This window comes from Pseudorca crassidens, chromosome 5, assembly GCF_039906515.1.
Source record: "Pseudorca crassidens isolate mPseCra1 chromosome 5, mPseCra1.hap1, whole genome shotgun sequence".
NCBI lineage: Eukaryota > Metazoa > Chordata > Mammalia > Artiodactyla > Delphinidae > Pseudorca > Pseudorca crassidens.
The window spans coordinates 62,425,641-62,445,935 of record NC_090300.1 but is presented as its reverse complement, the minus strand read 5'-3'; the positions used below and the strand labels follow the sequence as shown (position 1 = coordinate 62,445,935).

The 20,295-nt window shown below is 42.0% G+C and overlaps 1 protein-coding gene and 1 non-coding gene across 4 annotated transcripts in view; one reads left to right on the top strand and one right to left on the bottom strand.

The window, feature by feature from the left end:
- The window catches only part of USP13 (ubiquitin specific peptidase 13), a 121,605-nt gene that overhangs the window by 88,880 nt on the left and 12,430 nt on the right, over positions 1 to 20,295 (bottom strand). For all 3 annotated transcript variants that reach the window (XR_010943574.1, XM_067738127.1, XM_067738126.1), the window contains exons 2-3: positions 8,785 to 8,910; positions 2,359 to 2,419 (exon numbers count right to left, since the gene is read on the bottom strand). Coding sequence is in view for 2 of the 3 variants with exons in the window: in XM_067738127.1 (XP_067594228.1) it covers positions 2,359 to 2,419; positions 8,785 to 8,910 (187 nt within the window). In the remaining variant the exon portion in view is untranslated. The remainder of the gene's footprint in view (positions 1 to 2,358; positions 2,420 to 8,784; positions 8,911 to 20,295) is intronic.
- LOC137225636 (small nucleolar RNA SNORA81) lies at positions 12,725 to 12,903 on the top strand. Its single transcript, XR_010943945.1, has one exon. It is a non-coding gene; the product is annotated as a small nucleolar RNA SNORA81 (small nucleolar RNA).

Here is a 20,295-nt window from a genome sequence, read left to right as displayed (position 1 = left end):
CTAGAGAAATCAAACTGCAGGGTCTTTTGAGTAAAACACACAAAGGTTAGGGACTTCCCTGGTGGCGCAGTGGTTAAGAATCCACCTGCCAATGCAGGGGACATGGGTTTGACTCCCTGGTCTGGGAAGATCCCACATGCCGTGGAGCAACTACTGAGCCTGCTCTCTAGAGCCCGCAAGCCACAACTACTGAGCCCGCGTGCCACAAATACTGAAGCCTGTGCGCCTAGAGCCCATGCTCCGCAACAAGAGAAGCCTCCACATTGAGAAGCCCACGCACCGCAACAAAGAGTAGCCCCCACTCTCCGCAAATAGAGAAAGCCCGAGGGCAGCAACAGAGACCTAATGCAGCCAAAAAATTAATTAATTAAAAAAGAAAAGAAAAGCAGCTAATTTATTTTTTAAAAAAAGACACAAAGGTTAAAGGATAATAGGTCAGCTAACTTCTTTATTCAACCAAAGAAAATAATGAAAAATAACAATGTAGGTCAAAATATTCAATTATTTCCACATTCAAGAATGCCATGCTAATTTAAGAGTGAATGTCATTTAATTCAGAAGAAATCAATTATCTCTAGTGTGGAAGGGAGCCGAAGGCTTATAACCAAAACATCAGAATGCACTCAATCATTTCAGCTTTCTGGCTCATTCTAAGCTGCTCTGAGTCTAGTTGGTTAATCTGGGTTGTGGTCCAAAGTCATGACAAGCAGTGGGAAAGACTGGCCTGTGTGGAAAAACCAACTGCAGATAAGCCTCACAAAGAAAACCATGGGCTGAAAATCAGAAGCAAAGACAGCAAGGGTGGGCCCAGTGCCGGGTAACAGAGAAACCAAGTGGGAAGGAAACTCAGCTCCAAGACTGTTTCCAATGGCTTTGATTGTCAAATAATTAATGTGTCTTTTTATTACAGAAAAAGAATTTAAATACAGATAAGCAAAAAAAGAAAACTAAAATCACCTCAATTTTACCACCAGGAAAGAGTTACTATTAATAATTTGGTGTACATTTTGTCAGACTCTACTAGACTCTCAGTTATATATGTATGTGAGTATGTGTGTACACACATACACATATATACACATACATATACGTATATGTACGTACATACAGATATACACACATATAGATACACATACACATACATACACAAATATGTATATATGTGTATAAGTTTTCTTTATCAAATGAAATTACAATATGCAAACAATTTTGAAATTCCTTCCAAACAATAATCCTAGGCATTTAGCAATATAAACTTGCTTGGTCAAAAATTATCAAACCACTTTTTCTCCTGGGAAAACCATATCAGAAGTTTAATATGAAATATGATCACTTTGCTGTACAGTAGAAACTAACACAATATTGTAGAGCAACTATATGGCGATAAAAATTAATTAAATAAAAAAAGAAATACGATCATGAGTACATGATATAGAAGTCCGTATGTATTTGCACGAGCAAAACTGGCTCTTCTGAATGAGGGAAACAGAAAAGCACTATTAAGCAAACACCACAGTGATCACTGTTACAGGCAAGATCCACTAATGGATGATAAAATTAGTAGGCAAAACTTTAAGGAAAAACAAGTATTAGTACAGTCTCCAAGTATCACTCCCAAAATATTTATTAATTATACTGTAATCTCATAGTGGAGAAACCCAGCAGACACTACCTGACCAAGCAATCAAGGTTAACATCTCCAGTGTGAAGACAGCTCAGCTTCATGTGCCCCCTGATATCAGGCCCTGAGAAGGGCCCAATACCTGTGTGGTATTCTTGCCAAAAATATACTTCCTCAGGCTTATCATGAAGTAACATGATAAACCCAAATTGAGGTACAGTCCGCAAAACAACTGGCCAGCACTGTTCAAAAGTGTCACAATTATTAAAGACAAAAAAAGTCTGAGGAGCTATCACAGATTAGACAGGATTAAGGAAACATGACAACCAAATACAACATGGGATCCTGGAAGAACAAAAAAATAGTGAAATAGTATTTCATTAGTAGAAAAAAATAGTGAAATACAAATAAAGTCTGTAGGTTGGCTAATTAAAAAAAGAAAAACTATCTCTTCTTTAAAGGCAGTGAAAAAGGAGGCCAGAAACAGAATCACAATTTCTCTCCAGTCACTATCAGCATAATTGCTTCAAATCACTAACCCAACAAGAGTGCCGTAAACATTCTTCACCACCAGGTAAACGTAAAGGGGAGACAGATCATCTCGAGTTAAATTGGTTCCTCTCATCCTTAAATTGTAGAGCAACAAACAACCTATTATTCCAAATCAAACATGCACATGCACACACATACACACACACAGAAAATCCAGGCACACTATTGATAACTATTTACATTACCTAAAAAAATCTTGGAATTCCTCCTTTTGGGTAAAGCTCCACCAGATGCCCCTCTTACCTTCTGAAAAGAAAACAAGAGATTGTTAAAATTCAGCCTATGGAACAGATGATTGGGGGTGGGGGTAAAATCTCAGAGATTCCTTGTTTTTATAAAAGGCCAAGAGGAAATATTTAACTTGGACTAGAGATTCCAGGATAAACAGGAACTTGACCCAGGTCCATGAAGGTAAGTGAAGGGCAATGCTACTGTTCTACCTGATTATGTTTTCACCAAATTATCAAGAAAGCACCTCTGGAAAGGGAAGTGAAACCAGGGTCAAGGTGAAGTGGACACTTCAACTTCAAATCAGCACAGGCTCCCAAGAGGCTGGAGCCCATGCCCTGACTGGAGCTACTCTGGAGAAACGGTAGCTCCAGGAGGGAGGCTCTTGTTCCCCTGCTACCCACTGGGTCCCCTGTGCTTGGTCCTAGGTGTGCACAACTACTACTGTTGAAAGAGTTCATAAATATTAATAAAGAGTCACTGATATTCTGGTCATAATAAGCCTCAATCTAACTGCCCTACACATTTTTGGAGCCCCAGCTGATGGCTGTTTGCCATCCTAAGCTCCATGTGTCCTCTACCTCTGGTGGAAGTCCCCAGCAGCAATGAAATAAACGTCTACCAAGTGGTTATGCAAAAGAAGTCATTCATTACCCTTCTGATACTTGCACAAGAAATTTTACTCTCAAACAGGACTATTAAAATGTTTGTTTCAATGGCCAAAACTCTTATTTCCACACTGCGTGTTCTTCCTGTTATTAGAAAAGAGCACGTTTCTAACACACCGCAGTGTGGGTCAAACTCCAGCATCTTTTCAAGCAGCCGCATGTTATCGCAGCACCAAGGCCTTGCTGCTTCTTTAGTTTGCCCTCCTATCAGTCTTAAGTCTCCTTTCCCACATTTTATTATTTCGCATTGAAAGTGGACTCATCTTTGTGATTCTCACAATAAGTTTTTACAGCTTCTACTATAAGTTTATAGTTCACATCTCAGGAATACAAAATTATTGAACCCTTTAGCTCCAAATCATGTGTCTCCAAATACTAATGCCACATTCGTGTCACCGCTCTTAGAATCCGTCTCCTCCAAGATCTCAAAGCCTCTGCTCCTCTCCCCTCCACTTACCTGCCTCAAAAAAGGATGAGATAAAACCTGCACCAAAGGCATATTTAACCATCCACATTTACCAATCCTGGAGGTCACTTGCAATCTCTCTATGGAAGTTTACGGCATCCTTTCACTTGTTCCAACCTCAATGTCCCCTCCACTCCTGCATGACAGTGAGGGGAGAAAGGAGAAGAGGAGCTGCAGGGAGACCTGCTGGACCATGAGGCTCTCCCCAGACGAGACAGTCGCACCTCAGACTCGGATTAGATCCACTTCCCTTCAGGAAAAAAAACCCCACAACTACCAGGTCTTCCTTCAAAAGGCCATCATCTCTGTCCCTGCATCAGTCACCACTAGAAATTGACAGGGTTTGAGAAACTGGAACTCCTCAGTCAGCAGACATGACTGTCAGGCTCTGTGCTGGAGCTCAGGCTGCAAAGTGAGTGAAGACATGCTCCAACCCCTGAGGAGCTCACCAGCAATAGGAGGGGAACATGATGCAAACAAAGAGCACAGAACGGATTCCTGTGAGTGTTCAGAGAGGTGAGGATCATATCATAAGGAAGAAATGATAGTTCTTCTGGGGATGGAGGGTATGGGCAGGGTTGGTGAGGTAAGAAGAGCAGCAGTCCTGGCATATAGCAGCTGCTCTGTTAATACGTGTTGGTTGGTTGGACGGATGGATGGATGGATGGATAATGGATGGGTGGGTGGATGATGGATAGATATATGGATATGCTGACCACAGGGAATACAACAGGTAAAAAAGGAACGGGGGGGGGGGGCTTCCCTGGTGGCGCAGTGGTTGAGAGTCCGCCTGCTGATGCGGGGGGTGCGGGTTTCTGCCCTGGTCCGGGAAGATCCCACATGCCGCGGAGCGGCTGGGCCCGTGAGCCGTGGCCGCTGGGCCTGCGCATCCGGAGCCTGTGCTCCGCAACGGGAGAGGCCACAACAGTGAGAGGCCTGCGTACCACAAAAAAAAAAAAAAAAGGAATGGGGGGTAGAAGTAGGGCATCCCCCAAAAAAGAAAACAGCACGTACAAAGGCCTGAAATCATGATGTGTTCCAGAAAGGAGAAGTGGTTTGCTATGTCTAGAGCACAGAGCTGGTGGAATAAGAGGGAGGGTTAGAAAGGTTCCAGGGGTCAGATCATGGAAGGCCTTGTAATCACATGCAAAAGGGTTTGGACTTCATCCTGCAACAAAGAGAAAGACATACGAGATTTAAGCTTCAGCGTGCCACAGACACATAGGTATATGCATTTGAAAAGATGGCTCTGGGTGCAGCATGCAGACTGGGTGGGATTGAAGGTGGCAAGTATGAAGGAAGGAACATTAGTCAGGAAGCTACAGCACTAGCCCTTTTAAGGCATAATGAGCACTCAGACAAGAACAGGAGGGATGAAGAGGTCAGGATGGACTTCCAAGCTGTCTGGGAGGCCCAGATAACGGGACTTGGTTACCAACCTGCCATGGAATGAAAGCAGAATCCAAAGGAGGTCTAAGTCTCTAGAATTCAAGCCATCTTGAATTCTAGAGGGTGTAGTGAAGATGGTGAAAACAGAAAAGCTTTAAAGCTTTCATTGAAGGATGGGGTGACTGAAAGAGGACTCAAATTAGAGTTCTGTGTTGTGCTCTTTTTTAAGGTGGGAGAAGAAATCCAGAAGAGGGAGATGTTGGAGGTGTAAGAGGGAGTGGAGTTAACGAAGGTTCCGAGGCAGGAGGAAAGGGACCACAAGGACAGAAAGAACACAGCTTCTCTCTGAGATGTGTGGAAACGTGTGAGGTGTGCTGACATGGGAGGAAACAAAAGTGGAACCACTGTGGATGAGTTCCCAGGAGGCAAGGCAGGAGCTCAGGGAGTTCCTGTCCAGGGGTCCCTGTTTCCTCTGGAAAGTACAAGTCCGATCGTTTTCTGAGAATGACAGGTAAAGTCTTGCAAAAAGCGTCCAAAGTTTGGAGTGGGAGGGGGAACAGGCTAGATTTGCTGGGCGGTGAGAGGGCCCAGCCGCAGGGAGAAGGCCAGGAATTTGACATGGTCCCAAACCCCATGGCAGTGTGTGCGGGATCCCTAGTGGTGCATCCATGGAAACAGAGGATGATACTGATGATGGACTGGCTGGGGTTCTGAAGCACAGTGAGGAGGCACGACAAGGTGAGGGTACTGGTGATAGGAGAATGTTTAAAGTCATGGATCCTGAGAAGCGGGTGAAACAGATCAAAATAGACATAAATGAGTGAAAGAGCTAAAATGAGAGAGGGTTGTGGTCAGAGAGCGAAATATTTAACTTAAAATTTCAGAGGCAGGGCTTCCCTGGTGGTGCAGTGGTTGAGAGTCCGCCTGCCGATGCAGGGACACGGGTTCGTGCCCTGGTCCGGGAAGATCCCACATGCCGCGGAGCGGCTGGGCCCGTGAGCCATGGACACTGAGCCTGCGTGTCCGGAGCCTGTGCTCCGCAACGGGAGAAGCCACAGCAGTGAGAGGCCCGCGTACCGCAAAAAAAAAAAAAAAAAAAAAGATTTCAGAGGCAGAGCTAACTGCATTCTGTAATTCTGCCACTAGTTTTGCGACCCTGAGCAAGTTATTTCAAGTCTCTGGGCCTCAGCTTCATTTTTTTTCCCTCAGTTTCCTAAAACTTCATCATTTTACACTAAGACAGATGATACAAAGCAAACTTTATCAGAATTGCTATGTCCCACCTAACAGGAGTAGTGAATGTAAATCATACAGTATTAGGCCAACGTTAGCTTACTGTAAAGCTAATCATTCAGTTTATAACCTATCTGATCTGCTGGTCTTTCTTCCTCCTCTTCCTCCTACTCTCCCCACTGTCCAATTTGGGGATCTCTCCTTGTCCAGAACTTAAACAGAGAACATATTAGGTAGGCTGGGGTGAGAGATCAGATGAACTTCAAATCAGCATTGACTATATAGAAGATCCAAGATAGTCTACAAACTATTAGGACTAAAGTGAAAATTGAACAGTATTGCTAAATATAAAATCAATATTTGAAAATTAATATCTCCAAACAACATGAGTAACTAATTAAAATACATGAAAAGATAAAAAAGTAGTAACAGTAGTTACAAAAATTATAGGGTACCTTAAAAAAATCTAACAAAAATAAAAGCTCCTTTACTGAAAATTACAAAATATTTTTGAAGGACATAAAAGAGACCTGAATCAATAGAGAGGTATGCCATGTTGAACAGTCATTCAGTTAATATTTATGAAGCACCTACTATGTGCTGGGCCCTACTGAGTGCTGAGGACACAGAGGTGAACAAGACAGACCAGACTCCCTGCCCTCACGGAGCTTAGACAATGATATAGACTATAGCTCAGTCTACAGATTCAATGTGATCGCTATCAAAATCTCAACAGGATTTTTTTAACTAGATGAACTGATTCCAAAATCCATACGGAAAAATAAACTTCCAAATCCAGGAAATTTCTAGGGAAAAAATGAACATGGAAAAAGCGCTTGCACTCCTAGATATCAACACTTGAGGCACCAACACAGAGACAGACAAATAAGAGCAACAGAACACAACTGAGAACCCCCAAGCAGACCCAAGTGTGAACGGCAAGTTAAAATATTTGTTTTAAGTGTCACTATAAATCATCGGAAAAGGTTGCACCCCTCCAGTAATAGTGGGACAACTGGTCATCAATACGGGGCGGGGGGGGAAGAAGCAGATTCCCACACTTGACGCAATTATAAAAATAGATTATAGATGAATTAAAGACCTAAAATGTTAAAACATTCAAACATTCACAGTCTCTCTCTTTCTCTCCCTCCCTCCCTCCCTCCCTCCCTCTCTCTCTCTCTCTCTCTCTCTCTCTCTCTCTCTCTCTCTCTCACACACACACACACACACACTTCTTTAAAAAAAAGTATTAGAAGAAATATCTCTATGATCTTGAGTTGGGAAACAATTTCCTAGACAAGCTACAAAAAGCACAACTCATAAAAGGTTAATAAATCTAAATAGATGAAAATTCAAAACTTGTGTTCTACAATGTAATTCATAAATGAAGTAAAAAGACAAGCCACAGACCATAAGAAAATTTTGTATATAACACAAATTTTTGGTATCCAGAATGTAAAAAGAACTAACCAAACTTTTAAGAAAAAGATAAACCCATGGAGAGATAGGCCAAAAATATAATAGGCAAGTCAGAGAAGAGAAAAGGAGACTGGCTAATAAACGGATGAAAAGACCTTCAACCCTCACAGGAGGAAATGCCAAATATTTAGATGCCACTTTACAACCATTCGATTGGCAAAAATCAGAAGTCTGACCAAGCACTGGTGAGGGTGTGGGGAAACACTCATAATCATGGCAGACTGGAGTGTACATTGGTGCAACCACTCCAGGGAGGGATTTAGCAATAACCAGTAAAAAGGAAGGGAAGCACACTCGTGAGCCAACACCGCCACTTCTAGATACATTTCTGAAAGAAATCTTGCACACGTTCCCCCAAGAGAAATGTATAAAAATGTTCATTGGTACATAGTTTGTGGAAGAAAAAAAAAATGGAAACAATCTAAATGTTTTCATCAATGGGAGAACAGAATAATAAATGACCAGGTACTCATAAGACGGAACACCAAACAACTATTGAAATGAATTAAGTACATCCGGATGCATCGAAACATGGATAGATTCTGTTGAAGGGGAGAGCTCCAGGCAGAATTACAGGTAGCAGTACGATAATATTTACCTGTATCTTTAAAACACAAAAAGTCATACTATATATTGCTCATGAATACCCACAACTAAATAAAATATAATGACAGGCATGGGAATGAGAAACAGCAAATTCACAACAGAGGTTACTTCTGCGGATGGAGGGGACCAAAAGGGACTTGAACTTTTAGGAAAGCTCTCTCACTAAAAAAAAAAAAAAAAAAAAAAAAAAAATCTGAAGCAAAAATATCCAAGTATTTTTTTTTTATTTCTGATTTTTTTATCCATGAGTGTTTCTGGCATTATTTTCTGTACTTTTTGACTTGATTTTTTTTTCCATCAGCAACCCATGTCTTTTTTAACAACTCCGATCAGAGGCTTAGAGGAAGAGAAACATAAAACTGGTTAAGTTAAGGTTTGGGAAGTCTATGAATTTCTGCCAACAGTGCTAGTTTTGTTTCCTATCATCCAAGAGAATGAGAAGTTATGTGGGCATAGTAAAATCTCCATGTGATGAACCCCACTAAGACAACGTTACGGGGAAGATGTCAAGGCCAGTTCTCCCAAAGTGTGCACCTCACCTCACGCACGTGTCTCTTCAGGTACATGTAGACACTCTGTCCAGTTTTTCGAAAATGTCTTTCCACATGCTCCCTTCCAAAGGCCAAAAATGTATTCATGCATACATAGAGTCCACCTTCAGAATTCTAGAAGAAAGAGACAGGTTACATTAGTCAAGTAGTCTAGACACAGAAAAAGGGAAGGGGAAGGAAGGCAAATGATGACAAACAATGAACACAAAGTCTGGCCATCGTAGTCATCTCCAGTGACCTCCGAGGGCTCACGGTCACCCAGAGGCAGCTCCCGCCACAACCCTGGGTTCCCGGTGCTCCCAGACAGCTGAGCACGGTCTCACAGGCAAGCAGATACTCAGAGGCCTTGGGAAATAAACATGCCTGCCTGACTCTCCAAACTGGGGTAAGGGACAATCACGGATAGAAGAACGTTGGCAACTGATCCAACGACCGTCACTTCATAAAATAATGTTATTTTTTTACTTTTATTGAGGTATAGTTGAGTTACAGTGTTGTGTTAATTTCTGCTGTACAGCAAAGTGATTCAGGGCTTCCCTGGTGGCGCAGTGGTTAAGAATCCGCCTGCCAATGCAAGGGACATGGGTTCAAGTCCTGGTCCGGGAAGATCCCACGTGCTGCAGAGCAACTAAGCCCGTGCGCCATGACTACGGAGCCTGCCCTCTAGAGCCTGCAACCCGCAGCTACTAAAGCCTGCGTGCCACAACTACTGAAGGCTGTGAGCCACAACTACTGAAGCCCACATGCCTACAGCCCATGCTCCGCAACAAGAGAAGCCACCGCAATGAGAAGCCCGTGCACTACGAAGAGTAGCCCCCACTCTGCAACTAAAGAAAGCCTGCGTGCAGCAACGAAGACCCAATGCAGCCAAAAATAAATAAATAAATAAATTTATTTTTTTAAGAAGTGATTCAGTTATACATATATATATTCTTTTTCATATGCTTCTCCATTATGGTTTATCATGATATTGATTATAGTTCCTTGTGCTATACAGTACACCTTGTTGTCTATCCATCCTATATATAATAGTTTGTATCTGCTAATCCCAAATTCCCAATCCTTCCCTCCCCCAACCCCTCCCCCTTGGCAACCACAAGTCTGTTCTCTATGCAACGACCATCAGTTCAATGGTTCATCATCGTTCTTCCTCATTGGTCACTGCAAGTCTCCAGAACATACAGTCTTTCTATCCTTTTAGCAGGACAGGATGCTTCAAAGATATTGTTCCCTTCCTTTGGTGATGCATATTTGACGGTACCCATTAATAAATAACAATTCAAGAAATAAATAATAACATAATAAGTAAATAATAAAAGATGGAGTCCTCAAATTATTACATGCCTGATATGTGCCAGGTGCTTTGCACATATTATTTCTAATCCCAACAATACTGCAAGCTGCTAGTATTACTTCTATTTTATAGTTTAAAAAAAAACTGATAAGTCACTTGCCCAAGTTCACACAGCTTAGAAGTGTCAGAATTAAATTTGAATCTATTTCTCTTTTATCCCTCTCTGCCATACTTCAAATATTATTTAGTTATAGACATACTGCTACAATGAACAGGCAAGGATATTGTTCACATTTAAAATACTTGATTTTCAGGACTTCCCTGGAGGTCCAGTGGTTAAGACTTCGCGTTTACACCGCAGGGGGCCCGGGTTCCATCCCCAGTCTCCCTGGTCGGGGAACTAAGATCCCACAAGCCCCAAGACATGGCTTAAATAAATAAATAAGATACTTTTCTATCCCAATTTCCTCTCTCCTTTTCTCTCACTTTGCTTAATGTGCTTCTCCATAAACTTAGCCTATACAATTAGCCATCCTTTCCTCAATGGAAATGGATTTTTATTATGATCCTATTAGTCTCACCCCTCCAAATAATTCTTTAAAAAACAAAAATTTTAAATACCTGTTAGAATTTGCCAACAAACACCTACCAAAATTCCTTACAATGAATTTTAGTAAAGCACAAATTACAGTATCAAAAACAGACACTGATGCTCATTACAAATATATGAAAAATAATTTTTAAAGTTCCAATAACTCAAGATTGTTTATTTTTTTTTAATTTCAAATAAAATTTTCCAACATCGTATCTATGATTTATAAGCCAGACATAAAGAAGGCTTGTCACAACAAGAACATTATAACAGGGGCTTCCCTGGTGGCACAGTGGTTAAGAATCCTCCTGCCAATGCAGGGGACAAGGGTTTGAGCCCTGGTCCGGGAAGATCCCACATGCCGCAGAGCAACTAAGCCCATGAGCCACGACTACTGAAGTCCACACACCTAGAGCCCGTGCTCTGCAACAAGAGGAGCCACCGCAATGAGAAGCCCACGCACCGCAATAAAGAGTAGCTCCCGATCGCCACAACTAGAGAAAACCCGCGCACAGCAACGAAGACCAAATGCAGCCAAAAAAAATGACATCACTAGAATAAAATTAGAGAAGTTCTTCAACTAGGGGCAACACATTACATTCACCTGATCAACAGATTAGATAAATATTTTCAAAAGATTTTTTAAATAAACATATTCTTTTGCATAGTCATAATCCTTAAGAAAAAAATATTGCATCATTATAATGGTCAGCTATTCATTAAGCCCATTAAATTGATCATCCCATAGTGTGATTTAAATAAAAAAGAACAACACTTCCATTCTCTTCCAACAAAATGTAATTCGATCAAAAAGAACTCAAACCAGAAGATATAATGGGGGAAATATGAGATTTGTAAGCAGAGGTCCTAAACTGCCACTACTTAGCTCTGTTGCCTAAACAGCTTGTCAGATAGTCTCTGGGCTTCAGTATTTTCCTCAATAAACATGGCTTTAGCAATAATTTCCAAGGTTTCGTGAAGTTCAAAGGTGATGAAACACCCTCCATGCTATAAATTATTACATAAACATCGATAATTATTTATTACGAGCTAAAAGGTCTGTGTGCTACGTGTATCTCCTATTACCACAAGTATTTTATAATTGGGGGGAGAAGCAGAAGGAAGAAAAAAGTGAGCCTGACAGCCACACAGACTGGCGATGACAAATATTAATCTGTCAGAAAATGTAGTAGGCAACTAGTGGGAGAAGCAAGAAATTAGCAAGCAGCAGAAGAAAAACATTCAAGCATAGCATTTTTCTGAAGAAAAATATAGAATAGCTATGTGACGCGAGAGTATATAGTCACTAAAATAATCATACAATCTTTGCTAACTTCATTGCCAAGAATTTTTTTACTTATTAGGGAATTTGATAAAAATTTAATATGCCAAACATTCAATCTCAAATCTCTGGAGTCACTTGATATTGTCACAAAGTCCATAATCAAAGAAAAAAATGCTTTGGCATTCATAGATGACCCCACATCGCGAAGGATTCTATTACAAACATCCAAGGACATCTTCCATCCCACATATGGGCTGGCCTCGGAAACAGCATATGCCCCTCTCTAGCGGCTCTGAGATGGAAGCACTGCCCAAGGGACTTCCCAGAAGTTCTAAAAATTCAAGACACACTGAGACAGGAAAACCCTTTTAAAAGCTACCCCATATAGAACAAAACACCCCAGTCTAATGATCTACACTTTCTTCCCTCTTGCCTCATTATTGTCTAAATATTGGTCCTATAAGACTCTTTCACATACAAAATCAATACTCCATGCCATGTGCTCTGAGTGGCTTCTCTCACTAGTGATGACAAGTCTGTGCTGACACATCTCAACCAGATTCCTTTGTGACCAAAGCACAGAGACTGGTTTACAGCTTGGGATCAGAGCTAAGCTAGTTGACTCTTAAGAGTTTTCAAATCCTCACCCTCATCCTCTCATAGACCACCCACACCCGCACTAAGATCACTGCCCCAGAAAGCACTATAAAGCACTTGCCTTCATGTGGCCAATAGTGCAGCCAAGAAATCAGGAAGGACCTTCTTGTATAAGTACTGCTAAAACTGCAGAAACCAAGGATCACATCTTGGTTTTTGTAATAATGCTAGCAGAGTACCCACAAGAAAAAAGTAACTGCACTAGATGGTAAAGACGGGGATGAACCACCTCTTTCTTAATATCCAGTGTCTTTTGTCTTAAGATTTGGTGTGATATGTCTTTAGAAAAAAATTAAAATTTTAAATGTTTTAAAAAAAGAAACCAGGCAGGTTAGAGAACCGTACAAATTGACAGTGAAATGTAGCTCAAAGAATAAGAGGGCAGAATACAAACTAATGCATTTTTCAAGTAACAGTGGTAGAGTGTTTACTAAAATAGATTACAATAAAATTCATATATATTGGGCTAATTTTTTAACAAACGGTAGCATAAGAATGGAGATTCCAAAAATATATTCATTCTATGATAATTGCTTAATATACGTCAAACCACAAGATACACAAAAATAAGGGGGGGGGTAGAAATCACTAATAAAAGTTACTGGGAGAGTTACACAGCAGTATAGAAGAAAATTAATCTAGATACATATCTTACACCAAACACTATAATGAGGTCCAGATAGATCCAGGAGAAAAGCATCTAAAAAACTACAAAAAAGAGCAGAATAGCATATTTATCCTACTTGTGAAGGGGAAAATAATTTCTGGCCAAGAAAATATATAATATCAAAAGAGATGGAGTAGTTGAGTATAAAAATGTAAACACTAAAGAACAAGTTTTGCATTACAAAATATAAGGAAACAAACAGAAAAGCAACAATAACAGAATGAGATAAGACGTAAAGTATAATGAAGAAAAGATTATATCCAAACCATGTAAAAAGTGATAAAATTATTGATACAAGATGTCAACATTCAGGTTCAACTTGGTAAGAGCTCGCTGTTGTTTTTTTAAAGATCGTTTAGTCTTAACTGTAAGAAAATACTAAAATCAAATCATCATCACTACCTCCTGAAGTAAGCAATTAAAACAATCTTGAGGCAATTATTCACCTACTAAACTAGCAAAAAGTACACAGCCTGAAGCCGCGGAGAAAACCTGTATATTTACTCCCACACTATAAATCGGTTCCACCCTTCTAGAGAGCAATAAAACTGTGACCTTTGACACAGTATTTCTCCTTTGAGTATAACCGCAGGAACCCAACAGTAAGAGAGAGGGAAAAAAACTAATTTGTACAAAAATATTCACAGATGAACTATTTATAATAGGAAAAAGTAGCAATGGCCCCAAATAGAGGAACTAAGAACTTGAGACATATAAACACAACAAATACTGTAACATTATTTAAAATGACAAATGTATGAATTCTGTGTAATTGCGTACAGAAAATATGTATAGAATTGTGTATAATGTACATACAAAAAATAATGTTCATGGAAAAAGAACACATACTGATGGCAAGGAAGAAAAGGGAGAGGGGAAGGGAGGCTGTACGCTGACAAAAACCTGAAATGAAACTGGAACAGATCAACCGTTTTATACTTATTTAAGTTCTTGCCTTGGGGGTCCTCAGCCTCGCCTCCCATTACCTTTGTGCTTGGTCTAGAGTGGTGTTTCTCACACTACTGTCGTGAAGGACCAGGTTGCTTCGCTTTGTTTTGTATTTTGTTTTGCTTCTATTCATTAAGGTAAGATACATGGTCCTGGTGGTCCCACTGCACGTGGCTAGTTCTCAGCTCCAACCAGGTGTGAACTGACATGTGTAAGCACCACAAAACCCAAATGGGTCTATATCCTGTTCAAACAAACTAATCCACTGCTGATGCACTTGGATGTGGCTTCAATGTCAAGTTGCTATAGAAATTTCTAAGCACCTACTCTCAATGTTTGTGCTTATCTCATGGCACCAGTCAGCTGACCACACTTCAAGTAGCCCTGGTCTAGAGCTAGGTGAACTGCCAGTTCTGAGAGTCTCACTGTCAGGAAAGCATCTCTTCAAGGACCCCCAGGGAGACCAGGACAGGCCTGAAGCCTTCAGAGCAGCCCATGTCAAAATCAGCTGCACATGTTACCGCCTGCACATCTGCAGACACTGCCCAGGTCCCACACCCATCTATCAACCTGCCAGCCTCTGCCCATGACCAATTCCCACATCCCTCTGCTCATCCCCCTGTGCTGATGGTCCTTAACACCAAACCCACTTTCATTTCACAACTGTTAGCATCTTGTTCATTGAAATCTGCAGCTGTGAGAAACCCAAGCTTCCTTCATTTGGGGTCACCACATTCAGAAGCTGAGCCACGCATGCATTTGCTCGTTGAGGGCAGGAAAATTGTATCACATTCATTACTGAATTGCAAAAACAGTACCTGAACGGTGCAGAGCAGGACTGGACAAACATGGAACTGCAAGTTTTGTGTAGTTATTTGTCACTTAGTTACACAGTTTAGTCTCTCTCTCTCAAACCGGTCCTCAGTGCCCTCCCGATCTGGATTTAAAATACACTGCACAGCACGGGCTCGATTTAAACTCTTTGGCATAACTAAACAATGGGAATCATCAAAAGAAAACCGATGGCCAGGCATAGAAAAACAGACTGAGGCACCAGCAGGAATACTCACTTTTCAGGTTTGTTTGGCTAAAGTCATGCTCTTAGCAACATGGACACCAGAAATGCACTGTCCCAGCTCTCCTGCCTTCCATAACCAAGCCAGCCTCACATGGTTCCTCAAGACAGCAATGCTGTCTCCACAATCCCTTCCCACCATGGACCCTATCTGGCTCCTACTTCCAGAGGCCACCCAGCCCAGAATGACCAGTGTGTGCTTCTCTGCATGGTCTTAGCTAAAGAAGATTCTAATTATCATTTACATGATGCACTGAACGGAAACGTGACCAAGATGCAAGACTTGATTTCGAAACCTGAAATTACAAGGAAGTCAAGAAATACCACTCAGGGCTTCTCCAAGGCTCCATAACAATTCCCTCTGTCAACTTCTCCCACCCCACGATCAATCTGTAAAAGAGAAGCGCAGCATTAGAAGCCCATGCATTGTTTAAATCCAGTCTTCAATGCATTTCAATACAGATACAGAGCCATTCACTTATTACCTTATGTTGGATGACCCTGCATACTACTCAGAAGTAACATCAAGGACAAAATCACCTTGTTTTACACTGCTTGCCACTTAAAAGAATATTAAAACACTGGCGAATATAAAGGTCAAGGTTACAACATGTTTCAGAGGAGCAAGTGAACAGTCATTTTAAATAAAAATACACCACACTGTCAATCAGTAGGTGTTTGAAGAACTTTGTTTACGACAGCGTGTTCTTGGAGACCAGCCTCCGCTGGGAAACAGGAAGGGAGAGGGAGCCTGTGTGGGCTGCGCACTCAGGAAACAGTGTCCCGCGTAACCCTTGTTTGTATAACATCAGAACAGTGTGGAAAACAAGTGGTCATTGCCTCAAAGAGAAACATGATGTAGGTAGATGGAGTCACAACAAATCCATGACACACACACCCATGCACAAGGGAGACAACAAAAGGGACAAGAACGCAGTATTTCCTAGAACACTGATTATTTAAAAAAAAAGAGAGAGAAAAGAAATGAACTAAAATAACTGCTTATAATAGTGAAAAGAACTAACCCCCATGCTCAAGAACAGATTTGCTTAGTAATTTACGGTACATCCATGAAACGTAACACTTTTTCAGCCATTTAAAATTGACTTGGGATGAGTATTTACTAATAGGAAAAACTGTACATAGTATTTTTGAATGAAAAAAGCAAATAACAAAAGAGTGTGTACGATGTAATATACACAACACGTACACGCTCCACGGCACAGGATGTCGTAACAGCATCGGAAAATAAGGTGTGATTTTTTTTTTCTTCACATAGTCTTTTGGCATTTTCTAATTTTTCTTTAGGAACATGGATTCACTTTTTATTAATAAAAATAATATTTTTCTTAACTGAAAGTATTTAGAATCCAAAAATATATGTGGAATAGAACAGGCAGTCATTCAAATGTTTCCTTTTCTTAAACCAAGCTTTCCTTAGGCTTTCACAACTTCACAGCTTTAAGGGTCTGGATATTCTCGCTGCTCCAAGTAAAAGTGTAGTTTGAAATAACTAAGAGATTATCTCGAAATGAGTAGCTAAGGAAACGTGGGAACACACAAGTAAAAGAGAGGTGATTAGGAAGGCAGACAAGAATGTGATTACAACTGAGAAAAATGAAGCTAATCAAGGACACTGTACCCCAGTCGGATGCCATCTAAGTTTACAGGCGGGGATGGTCTGTGCGGAGTCTGGAAAAGAAGCGATGAGAGAGAATGAGGCTGTGATGTCTTCTCCGGGGGCAACAGAAGGGGGGCGGGGGGATGTGGGGCAGGAAGTTTATTCAGCAGAGAGAGAGACAAGCAAGCTTGGTGTCCTGATAACATTTACATCCTAGCAAGGAGAGACAGAAAATAAACAGAAAGAGACATAAAAGATAATTTCCGGCAGAGATAAGAGTGATAGAGGAGCCTGAGGGTGGAGACCAGGGAGTTGGGGTCTTGATACAGTGTGATGGGGGTGGAGCATGGGGGGCTCTCCAGGAGGGCTAGATCTCAGGATGAGGGACCAGGCAAGCAAAGTGGAAAGAGAACCCTCTCTAGATGAAAAAGCATGTACAAAAGCCACAACTCCAGGAAAAGCCTGGCTATGTCCTCAAATGACAGAAAGAAACTCAGGGTGCTGGAGTTGAGGGAGAGGGAGGAGAGGTCTGCAGAGGCAGGAGAAGTGCAGGATGCAAAACCACTGGAGGGTCCCCAGATGAGAAGCGCCACAATCGGATCTACATTTTTAAAGATCACTCTGGGACTTCCCCGGTGGCGCAGCGGTTAAGAATCCACCTGCCAATGCAGGGGACACGGGTTAGAGCCCTGGTCCGGGAAGAGCCCACATGCCATGGAGCAACTAAGCCCGTGCGCCACAACTACTGAGCCTGCGCTTAGAGCCCACGAGCCACAACTACTGAAGCCTGTGTGCCTAGAGTCCGTGCTCCACAACAAGAGAAGCCACTGCAATGAGAAGCCCGCACACCACAACGAAGAGTAGCCTCCGCTTGCCCCAACTAGAGAAAAGCCTGCATGCAGTAACGAAGACCCAATGCAGCCAAAAATAAATAAATAAATAAATTTATTAAAAAAAAAAAAAAGATCACTCTGGCAACAGGAAGACCCACACTGTCCAGTACAGTAGCCACTAGGCACATGTGAATGCCTCAATCTAAATTAATTTAAATTAGGTTAAATAAAAAAATCAGTTTCTTCATCGCACTGGCCACATTTCAAGAGCTCAGTACACAGTCACATGTGGCTAGGGTTACCATACTGGGCAGTGCAGATATGGAACAATTCCATCATCCCAGAAAGTCCTTTAGACAGCCCTGTCTAAACAAGGCAAGACGGCACCTTAGCCTCTGGGGGTGGCAGAGGAGGGAGTGGGGGCTGGGTTGCTCGCGGTAGAGATGGGGAGACTGGGGTAGAGTCAGTCTATAACTTTAGGGTACAGCCCGTAAGCATAGAAGACAGAATAGCTGTAGAAGTGTGTGGGAAACGGCAGAATCAAGGTCAACCCCTAACTGCTTTGATTCATTACTTCATAAGACTGCCCACCTCTCTCTGCTTGACTCTTGCTTTCATCAAGCAAGCATCTGCCTATTAATCCAGCCTCTCGGATACTTCCATATCTGAACGGTACATATGAATATTCCAATGACTGGAGCACAGATTCTCCAGTACAATCTGGCTTCTAGAGCAAAACAAACAGACGACAGTTTTAAAATACAAAAATTAAGTACACGCAGACGGGAAGCAAATGTGCAGTCAGAAAGTAAAACGGGGACATCCCTGGTGGTCCAGTGGTTGGGACTCCACGCTCCCGATGCAGGGGGCCCGGGTTCGATGCCTGGTCGGGGAACTAGATCCCACATGCATGCCGCAACTAAGAGTCCGCAGGCCACAACTGAGAAGTCTGCATGCTGCAACTAAAGATCCCACATGCACAACGAAGATCCCACGTGCTGCAGCTGGGACCCAGCACAGCCAAAATAAATAAATAAGTAATAAAAATAAATCAAATTAAATTTTAAAAAAAGAAGAAAGTAAAACAAAGTTCCAGATCAAGTGCAGCAAGCACACAGCCCACAGAAAGGGGAAATGTGATAGAGAAAAGCACTATCAAAAAATAGGCAGTGGTTGAGAGTCCGCCTGCCGATGCAGGGGACACGGGTTCGTGTCCGGTCCGGGAAGATCCCACATGCCGCGGAGCGGCTGGGCCCGTGAGCCACGGCCGCTGAGCCTGCGCGTCCGGAGCCTGTGCTCCACAGCGGGAGAGGCCACAACAGTGAGAGGCCCGCGTACAACAACAACAAAAAAAAAATAGGCTGGGGGACTTCCCTGGTGGTGCAGTGGTTAAGAAGCCGCCTGCCAATACAGGCGACACGGTTCGACCCCTGGTCCAGGAAGATCCCACAGGCCGCAGAGCAACTAAGCCTGTGCGCCACAACTACTGAGCCTGCATGCCACAACTACTGAAGCCCACGTGCCTAGAGCCCGTGCTCTGCAACAAGAGAAGCCCGTGCACCGCAACAGAGTGGCCCCCACTCGCCGCAACTAGAGAAAGCTTGCGCACAGCAATGAAGACCCAAAGCAAAAATAAAATAAATAAAATACAGAACACAACATTTGCAAAATCCAAAACCTTGGTTTCAACAGCAAATCCACAGAAATAAATTTGTCCAAATCAGCTAAGTAGAAAAAAAAAAAACGCATATAATCCCAAGAGACTGCAGGCCTCTGCTAAATGTTGATAAATCATGCTTGTGGCCATGAAGTGTTAAGAAAAAATAGACATGTTAATGCAGTCATGATTCTTCTAGTTTGCTCCAACTTTGACGTTCTCTCTGCAGAGAACTCCTACGCCTTACAGCTGCACAGCCTGGTCCCAGACGGCTAAAGGCACAGTCCGAGCAGCAAGGTTTTGACACACTATAAATTTACTGTTCCACTGAGGCATCATTTATTAACTTTTTTCCTAAGTATGAAACTAAATCCTTGCTCTGGGTATCTAGAGCAATGAGGATGCTGTCACCTGAACAGCTGGGAAGGGTTTGGGCAGGACACGAGGAAGAGCAGCTACTACGATGCTCAGAGGACAAATGGGCAAAATAAAAATCGTCCGAGAATGAAGACACTGAGGTGCGCATCTTCAGCAGCACTGAACTGAAGCTATAATCCATCTAAGTAATTCCCAGCTTACATCTAAAAAACAAAAAATGTGAAACCACCTTGTCAAAGGTAAAAACCTCTTATAGTCTTTTCTTATTATTTTTAAGAATAGATGGCTTTCTTCAGGATGCATTTCCCCTGATAAACTATATTAAACATGAAGATTAGGTTTCCAGGCTAACCCATAAAAAGTCCATCAGTATGAGCTGAAGCTGAGTATGAATAACACCCCTGAACAGAGCTCCCCCCAGAGGAGCCTAGCAAACACTCAACACCCAAGGCTTTTGCTACCAGACAGAGCCTCACAAAGAATTACCAAGTA